Source organism: Giraffa tippelskirchi, chromosome 3 (assembly GCF_054371585.1).
Source record: "Giraffa tippelskirchi isolate mGirTip1 chromosome 3, T2T-mGirTip1v1.2.pri, whole genome shotgun sequence".
Classification (NCBI taxonomy): Eukaryota; Metazoa; Chordata; class Mammalia; order Artiodactyla; family Giraffidae; genus Giraffa; species Giraffa tippelskirchi.
The window spans coordinates 89028073-89042008 of NC_137277.1; the positions used below are offsets into that span (position 1 = coordinate 89028073).

Below are 13936 nucleotides of genomic sequence, written 5' to 3' on the forward strand. Positions count from 1 at the left end.
TTTGCACCTTAGAAATCTTGATCATAAACTTCTTGGTTATTATGCCTTCAACTAAAAATTTAAGTTTTAGTCTATTCTCCTGAGGCAACTCTATTATTTGATCATTTTGATATGATTTTAGTTCTCTGGACTGTCCCTAAGTTCTTTCCTTTGGTAGACTGTATGAGAAGCGTACACTTTCCAATATGGCACCATGCCTGGAGTGGGAGCTAACATATACAAGTTATGAGCAAATTGTCCCTATTTACTGTACTGTACAAACTGTGCTCTTGATGGAAGAAATACTGGTATGTATGCCAGATCCATGCTGCAGCCTCACTATCATCACACAGTACATTAAAACAAAACAAAAAACTTCTCCAATGCTTTCTTCCCTTGTATATTACTTTGCTTTGAGAGGAGACTCTGCTATTTGTCTTTATGTCTCTATTTCCTAGCAGTTTCTGGTATAGTTCTGTTGTAATTTCCAACTTACATGTTTTCTTTTGAAAGAGATTATGTTGCCTCTAGTTCAGATCTTCTTTAACTAGAGAAAATTTATGGAAAATTTAGACTTAATTTAATACTGGCAGTTTTAGAGACAGCGGTGTGTGTCTGGAGGTCACAAATAGTAAGTCCAGAATCAAGGGCTCCCCTTTGAGTACTTTGTAAAGCAAACAATAAATCCTTTATGGTGGCAAGTGAAGAAAATATTTTTCATTAAGAATAGAGACAAATCATACATTATATTTTGCAGTATTGTGTAAACTTCAAAGTGTTATGTAAATTCCAGTGGTTACTCTTCTTAGGCCGCTCACTGAGAACAATAGCACCAGTATTACAGAACCGTCTTATGAATAAAGTAACTGAACCAGCAAGGACAGAGTGGCTTGTTCAAGGGTAAGTGGTGTGTGGCAGGGCTAGAGCTCAGCTTGTCCTCTGGTCCAAGTCTGGTGATTGCTGTTCATGAAGGACTTTATTTACAGGAGGAGGAAGTCCTACCTTGTGCAAGAACAAAACGGGTGACCTGTGCCACCGGCCTGCATCTTTATCCCTTATTTACGAATGGATAAAAAATGAATGCTTTATTGCAAATGCAATGGAACTTGCGGAAATGCTATTTTAGGCAAAATAAAAGGCAGCCAAAACAGGCTGTTTGGATTTATTCCATGTGAACACCCTGCAGCCAAGTCTCAAGTCACCAATACAACTGCCTCGTGACTTTGCCAGTGGACCTTCTGGAAAAAAAGCTGGCAGAGTTCAGGTAGCTCTTAGAGGAATGAAGGAAAGGAAGTGAGTTTTGTAAAATATCTGGGCTGGAGTTCCTAATCAAGATTTTGTTTGTATTTTTTTTTTAAGTACATACAAATAATTGTCGAACTAGAGTTAAAGCTCATTCTTTCTGGAATCATACAAGTCATGAATCCTTCAAGGTTCATGGCCCTAAAGTGAATCTCACCATGTAAGGGGGTTTTACAATGAGATTTCTTTCTTCCTATTTTTCTCTACCTCGTTTATTGCTACACGTTATTTAAGGACTGCTATAAAAGAAATGTAACAAATCAGAGGAAATGAAAAAAGGATCCTCATACTTCCTTGTTAGCTCTTTGATCTCCTGGCCGTAGCCAGGTTCCTATAAGAAGGAAAGGAATGACCTGGATCAAAGTGTTTAATAAGTGCCAGCATGCAGGGGGCAGGATTGGCCTTATTTTATTTTCCCTCTTTGTTTGGAGATCCTGTGGGAAGTGAGAAGGCATCAACCACTATCCCATTCAGTTTTCACATCAGTACTACAAGGTACTTTACAGAGATCCTTAAAGATCATCAAGAGGTAAGGGTGGATGAACCAAGATGTTAACCTAAGTCTAAATCCTATGCCTGTGCCCTTGGAATATTTTTCTTTTGTATAAGATGTTTACATAACATTTTGCTTCCAGATTACATAGCTATTTTATTATTAAAATGATACATTTCAAAGCTTTTTATTACGGAAAGTTTTAAACATAATCAAAAGCAGAGTGATTGCATCAGCTTATAGCTAATTTTGTCTTACCTATATCTCCTTGTTTTTCTTTCCATTATTTTGAAGCAGTTCTCAGATATCATACAGTTTTGTCTTTAGGTAATTCAATATCTAATTGCTAACATAAGGCAGGACTAAAACGTAACGCTATCAGCTCTGCGTGTGTACTCCATCGTGTACAACTCTTTGTGACCCCGTGGACTGTAGCCCACCAGGCTCCTCCATCCGTGTCCATGGGATTTCCCAGGCAAGAATACTGGAGTGGGTTGCCATTTCCTACTCCAGGGGATCTTCCCGACCCAGTGATAGAACCCACGTTTCTCACATCTCCTGCATCGGCAGGCAGAGTCTTTACCACTGCACCACCTGGGAAGCAAGTAATCAGATAGCCATCCAGTTTTTAAAAGTTCTCCGATTGGCTTATTATTTTTTACAGTATCATTGAAGTAAAAATCCAAAGAAAATTTATATTTTCTTTAGACAAGTCAGTTAGCAAATGACTTGTCCTGGAGTTTCCCATATTTTCATTTATTTTTTTGCTCATTGCACTCTCTAATATTTTTAAACTGCCCAGAACTGTACTTCCTGGAAATTGGTAGTTAGAACTAAAGTAAGCTTCTTCAGTCTTAAAAATAATGACATTTGGGTCCAATAATTATGGTGGGGAGCTGTCTCATGCATTGTAGAATGGCTCAGCATCCCTCTAGTGGCCTCTGTCCACTAGAAGCCAATAGCACCTCCCAATTGTAAGAACCAGAAATGTTTCCAAACAGTGTCAAATGTCCCCTGGGAGCAGAATTCCCTTCCCCTGCTCCATCTGAATATAGCACTATCTAGTAACTTGTACAGTGGCAAGGATGTGTATGTCTGTATGTGTGTAAGGGCAACGCTTTGTATATAAAAGTATGTATTTCCATCAGGAGGCACCTAATGTCTAACTGTTCCTTTGTGAGGCTAGCAGCCATTGATGGTCATGTTAAGATCCATTTAGTCATAAGGGTACTTAGCTATTTTAAACGTCACTTCAAATATATAGCAGCTGTTTATTAGTTGTTTTAAATTAGAATGTTCCCACATGATGAAGGATTAAGTGAGGCTTTGCCAGAAATCATTTTTGTGACACTTTGTTCTATTGTTTCTGCAGTCATGATGCATAGGAAAATTACTTATGGACAGACAGAATCAGTTTATGAGTATGGCTTTGTCTATTTCTCAGGAATAAGATTGTCTGTAGGAATGAGTCTTCTAGGCATTAGAAACACTTAAATATAGTGATGGACGTTGGAAAATTGCCAAGAAGGACTTATTTCTTTTCCCCAAATATTTGAAAGGATCAGGAAACTTGACTCTGTAGTTCATAGTCCTGCCTGTTAGCTCAGACCCCTAGGGATACAGTTCTTACTCCTTCAAACTTTTAAGGTCAAGATCTTGAGCTGTGTCCATTCCAGGCACTCTTTTTACAGAACAAAGAGTGGTGTGTAAAGGTCCGCTCAGGGAGGCAGGGAGAAGGGAGGGGAAAGAATGAGTGAGATGATGAGGAAGACAAGGGTGTGAAGGTCCCAATAAAAGGATTATCCTTGAAATAAATTGTTTCTTATTATGTTTGACCTTTTTGTCTGCTGTGTTCCTATATACATAAGGCACAGATATTTATGGTTATTCTGCTGTTTGGGAACTTTCTGAATGTGTGTGTGTGTGTGTGTGCGCGCATGCACTCATTATGTGTATAGCTGTGAAATAGGTAGAAGTTCATTTTCCCTAAGTTATTTTGCTCTTTAAGCTGGCCACCTGTAAAGTGGCATTTGCTATTAAACAGCTTATTAATTATTATTTTTTAAGGAACAGAGATTCGAAACTGCCATCTATGTTGCTTTTAGTGAGATTAGCATCAAGGGAAACCCACTCACTCAGAGTCCAAGATAAGCATCAGAACAGTGCAGCAATTATGGGTCATTCAATCATGGTTCATGCACTGACTTTTGGTTGTTCAAAAATAATATAATTTTTTCTAGTGAAGTAAACAGATTATTTCATTTTTATCAAGTGCCATATTAGCATGCGTTTGGTGTGAGTAAAACTAATGCTAATTATCATTGGTTTGCAGCCTTCTCTTTTGTTACTTAGGAATGCCAAAGAAAGGGTCAAATCCCTATTACAATGAAGGCTTTCTTGCTGGTAATCAGCAGTGTTTGGTCTGCCTGCCACTGGGGTGGCTTTGTCTCTGACGTTTTATTTCCATTGATGTTCTGTTCTTTAGAATTTTGTATACTTAACTTTGGGCTTCCCAGGTGGCTCAGTGGCAGAGAATCCAGCTGCCAATACAGGAGACACAAGAAATGTGGTTCAATCCCTGGGTGGGGAAGATCCCAGGTGTAGAAAATGGCAGCCCACTCCAGTATTCTGAAAAATTCCATGGGCTGAGGACCCTGATGGGTTACAGTCCATGGGATCGCAAAGAGCTGGACATGACTGAGCAACTGAACACATACCTCACTTTATATATGTCTAACTGCTAAAACTCCAATTGGGGGCACAGTTGAGGGTGGGTAGTGAAGCAGAGAGATAAGTCATTCTGTGAACAGTGATGCCTGGTGACAGACATGTTCATCAAATTCATCCTTGCTCTTACTGTTTTCTCTACTGCAGGCGAGAAGGAAGAAGCAGAGAGACTAAGCCTATCTTTCAAATCACATCATAGATGTACTTTTTTTTTTTTTTATGATTCTCACAGTTTGAGATAGGATTCAGAACCCTGATTTCTTGAGGAAAGAGAAAAATCTCCTATCTAGTCTTCATCTTGCAAGCACATTATAAATATCTCTCATCTCTTAAAAGATGTTAAGATCTGTCTCAGCTGTTACATAGAGCTGTCTTTAATAACTGTCTCCATTTCCTCTTTCCTCCTTGAACTCACTGAAAACTCTCCATCTCCATTCTCCCAAAAACATTCATTTTTTAAAAAAATTTGTTTATTTTTTAATTGAAGGATAATCGCTTTACAGAATTGTGTTGTTTTCTGTCAGACCTTAACATGAATCAGCCATAGGTATACATATGTACATAGGTATACAAAAACATTCTTGAAAATGACCAATGACCTCCATTTTGCTAAACCCAATGGTTCTTGTTTGAACATCATCTTATCAGACAGCTACTCCTCACTGTCACTCTTTCTCATATATTTTAATGTCTGTCCTCCTACTCTCCTAAATAAATAAAAAAGTTCTATGAGAGCAAAGATTTTATGAAGTTTATCACTTTCTCTCTAGTACTTAGCATGCGTATGTAGTCCCTCAGTTCTGTCCTACTCTTTGCAACCCCATGGACTGTAGCCCACTAGACTCCTCTGTTCATGGAATTCTCCAGGCAAGAATACTAGAGTGGATAGCCACTCCCTTCTCCAGGAGATCTTCCCAACCCAGGAAATGGGTCTCCTGCATTGCAGGCGGATCCTTTATCATCTGAGCCACCATGAAATATTTTTTAAAAGCTGTGCTACTTATAATTTCACTTGTAATCTCTTTATCCAATTCTTATCATGGTGTCTAGAAAGATGGATTTCAATAAATATATATTGCATTATTCCTTGGAACATTTGAGGCACAATTTTCCATTCTGTTTCTCAGTTATTCCAACACCAGGGCTCATGTGAGATTTTTATTATTTTAAAAATTCATATTCTGTCAGTCTTTATCTCGTTTGCAGATTTTGGTGATAGCTCTGTGTGTGAGAAGAAGGTACTGCAGATTCAAAATCTCTGGAGCAGACCTCTTGGGTGCTTTTTAAAACTTAGGTCTGAGATCAGTTCACCACGAACTGAGACCAGGTAGGGATTTAGGACTTAGGACCTAGTAGTTTAAAGGGAGGGTGGTAAAGAAACTAGGTAAGTTAATGTCTTCCCTTTTTTTGCTTCAGGCTCCTGAAAAGCTGCTCAGACTAAACTTGATGTTAGTCCAATTTTAGTAGCTCTTGGGAAGATCATATTTACTTTCTCTTTCCAAGGTACTGAATTGCTATTTCCATTTTATAAATATTATTATATGTACGCTTTTCATTGAAAGATGCTTCTAATTATTTTTGGAAAGAGGCAGGAAATGCTTCTCTGTTGCCTGCTTTCTCTCCCTAGTCCATGATGACTGTTACTTCAGGAACTTAGTTTAACTGACACAGCAGGTGGGAGGTGGGCCAGGGAGGGGAGTAGGCTGGTCTTCTGCCACTTTGTGGTCTGTTTTTGGTTTTTTGATGTAGACTATTTTTTTTAAACTTTTAATTTTATATTAGAATATAGCTGCTTAACACTGTTGTGATAGTTTCAGGTGGACAGTGAAGGGACTCAATCATACATATACATGTATCCATTCTCCCCTAAAGTCCCTGATGTGGACCATTTTTCAAGTCTTTATTGAATTTGTTACAATATTGCTTCTGTTTTATGTTTTGGTGTTTTGGCCATGAGACATAGAAATCTTAACTCCCTACCAGGGATCAAACACACAGCCCTTGCATTGGAAGGCCAAGTCTTAACCGCTGGACCACCAGGGAAGTCAGTGTGCTCTGTTTTTTCGGTATGGACTCTCGTTTGTCCTGGTACTCTTGAAAAGCTGTTTCTTAGCATAGCGTTTCCTGGAATTCCTAGATTATATCAGATTGAAGTCCTTAGTAGAATATAAAATAATCTGATGAAATTTAGATTTGACCTCACTTCTCCAGACTTACCAAAGTGAAATGAGAAACTGAATGGAAAAAAAAAACCACTTTTTTCTTGGGTTGCTTCTTCTCTTTCTTTTCATATGATTTTTTGAAAGTTTATCTATTCCTTTTCATTCAATTTCATTCTTTTCCCTATAATTTCCTCTTCCTATTACTCTGAAGTCTGTAAGTACTAGAAATACCTATTATAGTGGTTAGGAATATGCATCGTGGGGCCAGGTTGACTGAATTTGAATTCTAGCTCTCCAGCTTACCAGTCATATGACTTTTTTTCAAATTGTTCAGCCTCCTTGTACCTCAGAGAGGCACAGATATAAGATCTATGAAATGGGAATACTAGTAGTAACTACCTCACTGGGATGTTATAAGTACAAAAGAAGTTCATACATATCGAGTACTTGAACAGGCTTCTGACACATAGTTTTCAATACATGTGTTTGATGATTATTATTGTTTTTGCTTATTTAACTTTGTGGATAGTACTTTTACTAAGTGCTGGTGGTCAAACTAGTAAACTTTTTCTGGCAAATCATTACTCTGACTGGATTATCCTGCCTTGGAACTGAACTAACACAGTTACTTATAAAGGATGACTCTAGGACCTTGGAAAATCCCAAGTGTCTATTTAGGACTTATATCAGTGACTTCTTGTTTTCCTTTTAATCTTGGCTTAAGCATCATAATATACCTTTAAGATACCTTCTCTTTCTTTAGAGTCAGTTTGTCTTCTTGGCTATTTTGTCAAATTCTGAGAATAGAATGTATTTAGAGCCTTCCTGTGAAGACAATAAAGAGTAGTGCCTAATACCTGTGTCTTACTCTGCTGTGAATGATTTCCATTCGGAAAAGTCTATGAGTTTCTCAAACCACCTCTTCCTCCTTGATTATGCAAACAGAGCTGTAGCATGGAAATTTCTTGCTCCAAGCCAAATCATTAGCAGAGAAAACATTTAAAACACCGTCAGGTACCAATCCTACGTGTATATTTGGAGGCATCTCCCAGTTTCAAGGAGCAAACCTGGACATGAATCATTTTGAAAATTGGAGAAATGAAGGAAGAAGGAAGAGAATGTTCTTGCATTTTTTTGTATCAGGTCAACTTTAGCAGTCTGGGGCTTAGTTAATAGGTACTTGTCAATCTTTCCATTAAAACATAACTGACAAGGATGATATTCTCTGGTATTCTTATACAGTATCTTCTCTCTTACTACCCTTCCCCTTTACTTGAAGTCCTATAGGACATTTCAGCTACATGATGGATTTGTCCTATAGGAAAAAGTTTACAGGGTTAGACTCAGACTCTCCATCCAAGCAAATAAACCAAAAAGTTAGACTTCAGAGAGATACATTATCACCAAGTATTGTGACTTCCTGTTTTCTGGGGTAGATTGAAACTCATTAATACTGTTAGCAGTAGAAATCTTGAAAGGAAATAGAATTTGCTCATTTCTTACTTTGCTCAGTGTACAACTTGGACCTTTTCCCTCTGTCGGGTATTCAAAGAGGGAAAAGTTTTTAGAAACAGTTTTCTAAATCTTTTGTGTATTTTGTGTTTGGGCTCCGTGCAGTCCTTCCTGTGGGCATACCCGTACATTTAGTCAGGCACAGAAGAGGCCAGAAGGTGTGCAGGGCAAATCCTCAGCTGATTGACAGATTTATTATCAGCTTGATCAGAGACAAGAAAGCATTCATTCTTCATTCCAAATGTCAAACTACTGACCTCTAACCATACCAATACTCTTTTTGATGACGTCAAGCTGGCCTTGTTGTTTGTGGTGCAAATGTGCCATGTCAGCAAACTTTAGTTATATTAGTGGATACTGGTTTTCAGTGTGGGAATGGCCCTCAAAAAAGGAAAGGGAGAACAAGAGATCTGCCCAGCATATTGGTCTCAGTTCCTTCATATCTACAATAATCACCTTAAAGGAAAGAGTCACAGTCCATGCCCACATAAAATTTCTTCCTGATAGATATCTCCTTTATTGTAGAGTTGGGTTTTCTAAGATTTCCTTCCTGCTTGCTGTTCTCTGAATAGCCTAGATGGCATACTACTATCCAGTGCAAGGGGAAAAGGAATCACTTGCTGGACTCAGCTGGCTTCCAGGCATCACTTGAAGGGAGAATGAATAAACTGAGCTGTGTGACCCTTTGAAGATGCATTTGGGATGTGTGCCATCCCTATGATGAAAAGACAGCAATAACGCTAAACATTAACTGGTTCTTGAATGATTAAAAAATAAAATTTGCAAAAAAATTAAATTTCATCAGTTATTAAATGCCTCCCATTTTAGTATACAGTTGATTGTGTGCAACTTGGCAATTAAAGTATTTATAGACACTTAATAGACTAGTTTTGAGCTTCTGGAGATGAGAATATTTGTGCTTACTCTTTTACTGTGGAACGTCATGAGATGGGACTGCTGTCTGATCTTGGAGATGTACCCTTTTCTTACTGAAAAAGAAATTAGAGGAGAATCTGAGAATCACTATGAAAACAATCTTTAATGAAACTAAAAATAGACCAAGAAAGATATCATACTTGTGAGAGGGAGACTCTTAAAAGACCATAAAGGACAGAAGTTCACACTATTTTTGAAAACTTTTCAACCTAAAAAGTTCAGCTGTGATAACTCTGGCACTCCCAAACATTTCTTGAGCGCAGTGGGTAAATGACCTAGTCTCTGTACTGAGTGATGGGGATTTGAGTAAGACAGGATCCTTGATCTCAGAGGGTTTCATAATGTCATGGGGGAAACAGATAATCAGCAAATAGAATGGAGCCTACAGTGAGGGGGTCATGAGATATGTTCCAAGTCTGGGGAAACTCAAGGGAGGGGCTGATAGTACCTTCTTCCTTCAAGGGAACATCCTGATTTTTCCACTGAGATCTAGAAAACCAGGGTTAAAAAGCATTTGGCTAACAGCAGTGAAGTGATCGTCAGTACATGATATGGTAACAATGATTTGGGCTTGTAGTGCATACCGTGCTTTTGTAGAGCACTCTGTGCTTTTCAGAGTGCTTTACTAGACACTGTCTTTTGGAGGTTCCTGTATGTGTGGATGAGGAAATGGTGACACAGAAAAGATGAATAATTCAAGTAAGAGTAAATAGGTGTGGAGTGGCACCCCAGGTCCCAGGTTTCCTGGCTTCTTGGCCTGTTTTCTTTCTTTGACCTTCCAGCCAAAGAACCAGCCCTTCACCTCCCGAACCATGTGTGATGGTACATTACTTTCCTGGTATGTTATTTATATTATGTAAAAGAAGGTTTCATTTTGACAAGTTAAAATTTCTTCTCATTCTTCGGCTTGGAGTGCACAAATCACTTTAGAGCCCAGTTCCCTGGGCTTCCATTCCCCCCTACTATGCCCTCTCAAGGCACTCTGTACTTACCACATTAAGCACATAGTCCAGTTTGTAATTTGCTGTTTGTGTCATTCTTAGGTTATCCAAAGAATGTCTCTTTTGTTTACCAATATATGTTCAGCAGTTAGTGTCTAGGATATAGTAGTCATTCAAGAAGCGATTGCTAAGCAACATCTTCATTTAAGATTTGTGTGCTATTTCCATTCTTTCAGGATACCCAGTATGTGAGCAGCTAACTTGTGCCAACGGAGCCTGCTATAACACCAGTCAGAGGTGTAATGGGCAGGTTGATTGCAGAGATGCCTCTGATGAACTCAACTGCAGTAAGTAATATGATGAAGCTGGTTTACTGGCCAGTTATGCACATTTCTTCTCAAGTTTGTGTTCAGTGAATTCATGTTGGTGGCTTGAAGTCAGCCGTGGTGGAGTATTTTACACTATGGAAATTGGCAGATACAATAAGTGAGGACTTTTATGTTCCTGGAGAACTGGTTATTAAACATTTACCAGCACACTGCTGCGTGGTAAGAATCTTTTGAAACTTGAGATGGACTCTTCCTATAAATTAAGTGGCTACAGTGAAATTGAAATTCTCTTTTCTTTCCCCTTTTAATCTTGTGTCCCAGCTCACCGATGCGCGCGCACTGAGTTTCAGTGTGGCAGTGGGCAGTGCATTCCTAGAACCTACGTCTGCGACCATGAAATTGACTGTGAAGATGGCAGTGATGAACGTTCTTGCAGTACGGTGACTTCCTCATTTTGGGTCATGCTGTTAGGAGTACTCTTGTCTTTGTATTTATCCCCCCTACCGACGTATTATTCTTTTCAAATAAGAGTCACTGTGTCTGATGGCAGAGGAAGCCAGAATATCATTTAGGGCCCATGGCATGAGCCTCAGCAGTGTTGCTGAACTTAGACTTCTTTCCGTTCCAAAGATCTGTGTAGAGTTGAAGGGTTGCTCATGGACAGTTTGCATTCTTTTCTTAGGCCACAAAGATACAGGGTATATTGTATTACTGGATTTCCTTTCTGGCACCTGGGCTTATTTCAGTGCTAAATTGAGAGGAATGTGATATCATGGAATGAGTTACTCAGAATCATTGAGTTCTAGAGAGCAATTACTGTGCTTGTGGTCAAGTGAGAGAATGTTGGCCATTGGCATTTCTGTAGCATCTTTGTCAGTCTGTATTCTTTGCTCTGTGTCCACTTATAGCTATCTTATTTTTCATCCTGATGCACTTGATTTTCATGTCCTGAACCCAAAGCTACTGTTTTCTTCTCCCCCTTCTCTCTTCTTCTCTTTCTCTCTTTTTTTTTTTTTTTTTGTTCATTTTTGTCAAGATAGTTAAGGGACCAAATGGGCGTAGAAATTTCAGTTTCTTGGAGCTCAGGTTAGGTGGTGGGGTGAGCACTTTGATTTCTTTCCAAAGGTTTGTATCTTTGGAGTGTAGCTGTCATTTTATTTTCTTCCAGGTTCTTATCAGACCTGCAAAGGCAACGAATTCACTTGCCCTAATGGCATCTGCATTGCACAGAGTTGGGTTTGTGATGGAGACGGTGACTGTGTAGATAACGCTGATGAAGATGGATGTGGTAAGGAAGGGAAGAGCTTCTGAATGAAAGTATTTTCCAATTTTCAAGCAAGTGTCTTCCAGGACTTGCTTTTCCTACTTTCCTTGTTAGAAATTATCTGTGTGACATGTAAATTTCCAGATTGGCTGGACTGACAGGGAATTTTGGGTGAGGAAGAGTGGTTCCCCTAGCTTCTTCTAAAAGGACACAGAATTCGAATAGAGCATAAATTATAATCCTTTCCTAACAAATAGATAGGACAGCCTCTCCCCCTTTACAGCCCTATCTGAGGTTTTCCTTTTAAGACTTTTATCTTAATTAGATTTATCTATATAAAAGAAGTAGGCTGGGGAAGGAGGGAAAATAGAGGAAAATGTGATTTGTCTTAAGACCTTACAACCATGAAGAGCGACTGAGCTGAAGATTGGTAGATGTAGGAGAGGCCACTATCGGGAGAAGTGAGAAGGAAGTTGTCAGTGATATTCATCCCCTTCACTGGGCAGTTATCAGCAGTACCTCCAACAGCTTGGAAACTGCTAATACCCACACATAAAGCAAGTTACCTTTATGATTCTAGCCCGGGTATATTAATAATGTTGCTTGTTTTGGTTGGGAGCATCCATTGGTTTCATGTTTCAGTATTCTAAGAAGTGGTGTTCCAACTTCTGGATTATAATCTTTCTTACACTGTTGACAACTCACTAAAAAAACAAGACAAAACAACCAACCAAAAATCACACATACACACACACACAGACTCATGAATCCTGGCATTACCTTGATAGCTCTAGTTCTATTGTTCATAATTTAATAACTGAATGTTCTCCTACAGGTTATTCATCTAGTTTGTTGATAACTCAGGCCCATTTCTGCTTCTTACTCTTATAATTTGGCTGGGAGTTGCCTCCCCTAGAAAGACTGGAACCTAAATAATGACATTTGCCATTATTTAGAATCTCAATAAAAGGTCAGTTGTAGTGTTAGAAACTACTTGTTTATTGTGAAATATCGATCATTTGTAGGTTTCTTGTTTACCTGACCTCTATCCCCTCTTAACCATGTATTGAAAAATGGCTGGCTTTGCCTCTCATATGGCCTATAGTGACTCTCTTTTTCTCCCACAGAAAGCAAAATTAATCGTACCTTTGAATGTTACCCAAATGAATGGGCCTGTCCAAAGTCTGGAAAATGCATCCCAATTTCTAAAGTTTGTGATGGGACTTTAGATTGTCCAGGAGGAGAAGATGAAAGCAATATCACTGCAGGACAACAGTGTGGTGAGTATGGAAATTTATCTGGACATCTTTCAGGTAAAGATGTCTGTTTTTCTATAACAGATTGCCGTATACAGAGAGTATCGGTTGGTGTTTGCGGAATGAACAATTCCAAGACTTAGTAGCTCTAACCAACAAACATTTGTTATTTCTTACAGTCCTTTGGGTTGGGTGCATTATTCTTTTGGCCTGAACCAGCTCACTCACATCTCAGGATGCTCTAGCAAAAGCATGGCTAGTCCAGGCATGTTTGCCTGGTCGTGGAAAGGGCAAACCCCAGTGAACAAGCTCTCCTAAGCCTGTACTTATGTCATGTTTGCTAAGTGTTCTATTGGCCAAAAGAAGTCACACCAACCCCAGGTTTAATGGACTGAAGAAATAGACTCCATTTCTTGATGGGAGGAGTTTATAAATATTTGTGACTCTTCCTCCCCGTCCCCCTGCATCTCCTTACCAGGAAGAATGGGTTTTAATGCTAATTGTGATGACTCTAAAAGTATTCTGGAGATTTTATTCCCTGGATTATACCTGTGGAAAAAATGTTGCTGACTTTACTCAAAAACTTCTGGTTTCAGGGATCTATACTTGAAGTTACCCACCCCCCCACACCCACTCCATAGCTGTAGAATATTTCCTCACTATAAGCCATGACTTCTGTGGACAGCTGGCTGTCCTGTAGAAAAATGCAATTCATGGTCTTGATTTCTCTCTGAATTATCTTGTAGTTGCCTAGCAGTGACTGTGAACTGTAACCCTAAAATTTTGGTGATTTCTTTTCCATGAAAAAAAGAGGCTTCTATGACTTCTCCGCTCCCCACGTCCATTTCATTTGGGAGCCCTTTTAAATAGTCCTAGCGCAAAAGTTAGAAAACAAAAATTAGTTGAAGCTAGCTTGGAATAATTAGCTTTTTAATTTAAAAGTTTAGTGTTTAGTGTTCAGTGGCTTGGGAATTCTTGGGAATATCCTTCTATTCTTTCTAGATAGAAGAAATAGATATCTAGATAGATATCTTT

At 38.9% G+C, this 13936-nt stretch overlaps 1 protein-coding gene across 1 annotated transcript in view; it reads left to right on the forward strand.

Annotated features, from left to right (window-relative positions):
* LRP2 (LDL receptor related protein 2) overlaps positions 1–13936 on the forward strand; it is a 177825-nt gene that overhangs the window by 39234 nt on the left and 124655 nt on the right. Inside the window, exons 5-8 of the mRNA XM_081577887.1 lie at positions 10289–10399; positions 10703–10813; positions 11550–11669; positions 12773–12925. Of these exons, the coding sequence (XP_081434013.1) occupies positions 10289–10399; positions 10703–10813; positions 11550–11669; positions 12773–12925 (495 nt within the window). The remainder of the gene's footprint in view (positions 1–10288; positions 10400–10702; positions 10814–11549; positions 11670–12772; positions 12926–13936) is intronic.